Source organism: Aegilops tauschii, chromosome 2 (genome assembly GCF_002575655.3).
Source record: "Aegilops tauschii subsp. strangulata cultivar AL8/78 chromosome 2, Aet v6.0, whole genome shotgun sequence".
Classification (NCBI taxonomy): domain Eukaryota; kingdom Viridiplantae; phylum Streptophyta; class Magnoliopsida; order Poales; family Poaceae; genus Aegilops; species Aegilops tauschii.
The window spans coordinates 89,987,314-89,993,538 of record NC_053036.3 but is presented as its reverse complement, the minus strand read 5'-3'; the positions used below and the strand labels follow the sequence as shown (position 1 = coordinate 89,993,538).

The 6,225-nt window shown below is 53.7% G+C and overlaps 1 protein-coding gene across 1 annotated transcript; it reads right to left on the bottom strand.

Moving 5' to 3' along the window:
• Positions 1-374: 374 nt before the first annotated feature.
• LOC109774433 (probable galacturonosyltransferase-like 4) lies at positions 375-2,511 on the bottom strand. The gene has a single exon (XM_020333153.4). The coding sequence runs from the start codon at positions 1,832-1,834 to the stop codon at positions 773-775; it is 1,062 nt and encodes a 353-aa protein (XP_020188742.1). The 5' UTR covers positions 1,835-2,511; the 3' UTR covers positions 375-772.
• Between the last annotated feature and the right edge of the window lie 3,714 nt (positions 2,512-6,225).

Below are 6,225 nucleotides of genomic sequence, written 5' to 3'. Positions count from 1 at the left end.
GCTGGAGCCAGCGCTCCCGCTGCGTTAAAGTAGGCGATCGGCGTGCTGCAAACTGATTTTTAGCACGCCACGCGTTGGGCGGCTGTTGGAGATGCTCTTAGCAGATGCCCAAAACGTGCGGCTAATAGAACACGCAGTGTAAATTGTGAAGCGCGCGCAATCCGGCGCCTCAAATTTACTGGTTTTGATAGCATTTTTCAGCGCGCGTCTAAATTTTTTTTACGCGCGCACTGTTTTACAGCTTTTGTTGGAGCTATCCGACGTCAAAAAACCTAAAATTTAGTACGCGGCCCAGTTTTTGGGCGCCTCTTGGAGATGCTCTATTTGTAGTCCACCCGGTTTCTGCTTTAAATCAGAGGAGAACAAACCTCACATTTTCGAGAAAGAAACGTATGAATTATCGCGTCGACACTGTACCTAGTACATTCGCACGTATACATGTACACATTTGCTGGAGTACAAAACCTGCGGCCCGACCCACCCACGTGTGACGTGTCCTGTATATATATATATACAATCCAAGGGCAGAAATGTCAATTGCACGATGACCACCCCCAAGAAAAAAAATGGGAATTCGATCCCCTCTGCTTCCCTCGCAAAATTCTTCGAGCTCTCCCGAATGACAAACTTGCTCTCCGATCCTCGCGCCCGTATGATACGTCGTGTTTCCTCTTCGATCTGCCTGCCTCTCAGCTCGACCAGTGCCAGCTCTCAGTCGAACCGATCGACTGGTCATGGCGGCTCATTCCTCGACCGCGGCGGCGGCGGCGGCTCACTCCTCGATCGCGGTGGCCGCGGCGGCCTTGTAGAGGTCGTAGGGCTCCCAGAGGTAGTCGACGGTGCACGGCTTCCGGGTGTCGAGCCGCAGCCACGGCTTCCCCTTCCCGCTCCAGTGCAGCAGGCTGATGGGGCCCGGGTGGAGGCTCCGGCACCTCCCCTCCGCGTTGTCCCCGCCGAGCCCGTGCTGGTTCCACCGGTGGTCCACCGGCATGATCTCCCCGGCGAGCACCAGCAGGAACGGCGGCAGCGACCCCAGGCTGTAGATCCGCTTCTCCTCCTTCTGGATCGCCATCCACTCCTCCACCCGCCGCGAGTATCCCCCCGCGCGCCACCGCGCCACGTCGATCACCATCACGCCCGTGTTGAAGTAGCACGGCCGCCGGCGCCGGTGCGGGCCCTGCCGGAACGTGGCGCTGAGCCGCGGGTCCGACCAGAAGGCGTCGGTGAAGTACTTGGTGAAGTTGGTGTGGCAGTACTCGGGCGCCGCCACCACGTGGCCGCCGCCGGCGTCGAGGTCCACGGACCAGAGCTTGCGCACGTCGTCCACGACCACCACGTCGGAGTCGAGGTAGATGACGCGGCGCACGGCGCGGGGCAGCGTGTCGGCGAGGTAGATGCGCGCGTAGTTGAGCGGCTGGTCCAGCGCGTGGCGCACGGAGCGGGAGATGCGGCCGCTGACGCGGGCCGGGTCGAAGAGGTACACGCTGGGGTCCAGGTACGGGAACGTGGCGCGCACGGCGTCGGCGTCCCGCCGCCGCGCCGCCAGGAAGTGGAAGGACACGTCCTCCGGGCACGCCGTGTGCTGCAGGATGGAGAAGACGGCCGCGACGGTGCCGCGCAGGTAGTTGGCGTCCAGCGTCATGGCGATGTGCACGCGCTCCCCCGCCCCCCGCGGCGGGCACCCGTCGCCGTTCCGGAACGCGGGCGCCTCCCGGAACCCCGGCCCCGACGACGGCAGCCGTGTAGCGTCCGCCGCCGCCCGGGCGCCAGACACCGCCGCCACGCCGTGGGTCGCCAGCAGCACCGCTGCCAGAAGCGCCCACGACGACGCCATCGCGCTTCGCACCACCAGAACGCGCGCGCGGCGGGTGAGCGCGGCGACAAGGACTGTACGCCGGCGCACACGGGAAGGGTGGCTAGCTAGGACGCCGGGACCGTGCCCGGTGAGAGGGAGGAGGAGGCGAGCGAGGATTAGCCGAGTAACCTGGCAGCTTGCCGGGGCAGGAGCAGGACTAGAGGCCGGTAGGGTAGGAGGCACACGCGAGCTAGAGCCTCCTTTGGCAATGGCAATGGAGACGACGGCGGCGACCGACAGCGGCACTCTGTACTCGGATCACGCAACGGCACATGACCACATGCGCATCAGATTATATAGTACGCCTTTCAACTCCAGGTGTGCAGAGAAAGGACATCGGACAGGGGCGATGATTGCCTCGACCGACGATGTCGGTGCGCGACCCACGTTTTTTTACAGAGGGAAAATCAGAAGGGAATCCGGGAGGAAGGAGCGGGTGTAGGTGTGCAGGTACGTTTCGTGTTGGGTGGTACTCCGTCCGTCCATCCGTGCTCCGGCCAGCTTGTGTTTTGCGCGTGGAGGACGATCGAGGGGCTCCATCACGCACGTTGCCGCCAGCGTGGCGTGCATGCGCCGCACCGGTGGTTGGCAGGCAGCGGGCTAGCTGTTCACAGCTCTGGGTAAAATGCTTTCAAAATTGAAGCTTTTTAGAACACTATTTTGTCTTTTTTTTTCATACACACAATGGATGTCATTTCTTCATGAAAATTCAAATGTGGGTAGAAATCTCAGACCATGGCGACATGGGCGGGGACCATACCTTCCCGGCCAGCTCCTCCTCCCTCTTGCCGTCATCGGTAGCCTTCAGCGGGCACGAAGACGGTGACAGTGGGATATGTTCTCCGCTTCATGGGAAGTGCGCCGGTGCACCAGGGATTTCACCGCGGCAGGCGGCACGGAGTTGTTTGTGTTGTCGCTCCCAGTGTTGTTGTTTGCGCCACAAAACTATGGCGGCCTTGCAACGGTTGCAGCAGCTTGATTGTGGGCTCGGGAGTCTGAATCGGGCTTCTACCGATCTATTTGCTCCTGCAATGTTGGCGGCTGGTTGTGCCGCCCCTGGTCTTCGGTGGTCGCGTCGGCGTCCTACTGGTGGATGGGCGGCATGGTGGTGTGAGGTAGAGGACGTGCTACAAGGAACGCGCGTGGTCGTGGCGGGCTCGTTTTAGGTTTGGGGCAAGCCTCGGTTGAGGCCTGCGGTGGTTACAAGCCCGCTCATGACGATGTGGTTGTGGTTGTCTAGCGGCAATGGTGACGGGGGTTGTCAGCAATACTGGGAACATGGTCTCCTGGGCCAGCTGGAATGGGCCGGACTCGAGACCATCAGGCCCAAGGAGTAGATCTTTGTAAAGGCCCTTACTAGCAAGACCATCACCTTTGAGGTAGAATCGTCTGACACCATGGATAATGTCAAGGCCAAGATCCAGGATAAAGAGCAAGGGTTGTGCTCAGGGCTCCTCGAGCACAAACTCTCAATCAACTCAGGCTGGGCAATCACACATTGCCCCCCGACCATCTTCAAACTTCAAGGTTCTACGACTTTGGCTTCAACATCAGCAAAGACAATCCAAGGAGCCAAGAGGAGTGCTCGGGGACTGCCTCGAGCACCCTCCACTCCCCGGGGCACCATCTCTGCTCTGATGCCCACCCAGGGGATTTGCCAACTGACAAGGCTTTTAATGCAAGGCATGTGGATCTCTCATGGTGTTCCGTGGGCCGAGTAACGTGTTTAATGCAAAGCTTACAAGCCTACAAACCTACGCCCCGCAAGGGCTGATGATGAAAGTTTCTCATAACAGGTCACATCCCCCGAGGCGGTAAGGCCCATCACCTATCAAGGTTTGATAGACGCGCGTGTACTTCTGATTTGGGCTTCATCGAGGTCAGTATGTCTACACTAGCTCTCTTTCCCTAGCCAGAAGATTCCGATGCATTTGGCGGCAAGGCAACATGTTTCCCTAGGAAATTGCCCTCACATGTCGTCCACTAGTCCCACGATGCCCTGACGTACTCGAGTGGATGCAACCTGGTTCAATGTACCACCTGCAATGTAAGCCCACTGCAGTGCCCCCCTCCCATTCCTATATAAGGGAAGGACTGATGCCATGCATATATTATCACAGATTCAACCGAAGATAACAGAAGCGTAGTCCACTAGCACGAGAGAGAGCTCATGTATATCATCCGGTAACCAACCACATACACCATACATCAACAACAAAACAGGAAGCAGGGTATTACACCCTCGTGGTGGCCTAAACATGGGTAAAAACCTCTGCCGTTGGTATCTCATTAGAAGGAAGAACTATTGTAGTGTTTAGTCTCTTGCCGAACAAAAAACCGGGAGGGAGGGGGGTATCTCTTATCCCCGATTTTGACGATATCATTGTCGACACTGGTGCTCATTGTCAACTTGGTCTGAGCTTCGGGGTGACGTTGTATTGTTTGCGGTTTTTAATAGATCTACTGCTTTTATTCGTCGGTGTAGATGCAGACAGAGCCTTTGGTCTGGTCAGGCAATTTGACATCAGTTCAGTCTCCTCCTTGGGGCTTGATAGTTCGATACGCATAAGGCTATGGGGAGAACTAAGTCTTTGATGGGGGTGGATGCATGCCATTATGGCGGTCGAGGGTATCTGATGCGGCTCGAAGCTATGTCGGTATTTCCCCAAAGAGGAAGGGATGATGCAACACAGCAGCGGTAGGTATTTCCCTCATATATGAAACCAAGGTTATCGAATCAGTAGGAGAACCAAGCAACACAATGTAAACAGCCCCTGCACACAAATAACAACCACTCGCAACCCGACGTGTTAAAGGGGTTGTCAATCCCTTTCGGTAACGGCGTTAGAAATTGGTGTGTGGACAGGAGATAAATTGTAATAGACTGATAGATCGAACGCCAAATAAAATAAATAAAAATAAAACGCAGCAAGGTATTTTCGTATTTTTGGTTTAATAGATCTGAAAATAAAAGTAAAGGAAAAGTAGATCGCAAAGGCAAATATATGAGAAAGAGACCTATTTCACTAGTGGCTTCTCTCTAGAAAAATAGCAAACGATGGGTAAACAAATTACTGTTGGGCAATTGATAGAACTTCAAATAATCATGATGATATCCAGGCAATGATCATTATATAGGCATCACATCCAAAATTAGTAGACCGACTCCTGCCGGCATCTACTACTATTACTCCACACATCGACCGCTATCCAGCATGCATCTAGTGTATTAAGTTCATGGAAAAATAGAGTAATGCAATAAGAACGATGACCTGATGTAGACAAGATCTATCTATGTAGAGATAGACCCCATCGTTTTATCCTTAGTAGCAACGATACATACGTGTCGGTTCCCTTTTTGTCACTGGGATCAAGCACCGTAAGATCGAACCCATTACAAAGCACCTCTTCCCATTGCAAGATAAATAGATCAAGTTGGCTAAACAAAACCCAAATATCGGAGAAGAAATACAAGGCTATAAGCAATCATGCATAAAAGATATCAAAGGAACTCAAACACTTTCATGGATATAAAAAGATAGATCTGATCATAAACTCAAAGTTCATCCGATCCCAACAAACACATCGCAAAAACAGTTACATCATATGGATCTTCAAGAGACAATTCTATTGAGAATTCAGCGAGAGAGAGGAAGCCATCTAGCTACTAACTACGGACCCGAAGGTCTACAAAGAACTACTCACGCATCATCTGAGAGGCACCAATAGAGGTGGTGAACCCCATCCGTGATGGTGTCTAGATTGGATCTGGTGGTTCTGGACTCTGCGGCGGCTGGAATTGATTTTCTTCGACTCCCCTAGTGTTTCTGGAGTATTTGGGTATTTATTGAGCAAAGAGGCGGTCCAAGGGGCACCCGAGGTGGACACAACCCACCAGGGCGCGCCTGGCCCCCCTGGCGCGCCCTGGTGGGTTGTGCTCTCCTCGGAGCACCCCTCCAGGCGCAGCCTTGGCCCATTAGGTGTCTTCTGGTCCAAAAAATTCTCCGTGAAGTTTCGTTGCATTTGGATTCCGTTTGGTATTGATTTCCTGCGATGTAAAAAACATGCAGAAAACAGCAACTGACACTTGGCACTATGTCAATAGGTTAGTACCAAAAAAGATATAAAATGACTATAAAATAATTATAAAACATTCAAGATTGATAATATGAAATAATAAAAAATTATAGATACGTTGGAGACGTATCAGTATCTTGCTCCACGGAGACATCATCGAAGAGTGCTTCCTTGACACAGGATCATGACTAGCCGAATCCGAGGTGGCCGTAGAGGCTGTTGGTGTGGCTGGACCCTTCCCCAGGGTTAAGATCGTCTTCGGTTTTGGGCGCATACTTGTGTCATCTATGGAG

Coding starts and splice junctions, on each gene's coding strand:
- LOC109774433 (XM_020333153.4), bottom strand. CDS start 1,834: ATGGCGTCGTCGTGGGCGCTTCTGGCAGCGGTGCTGCTGGCGACCCAC.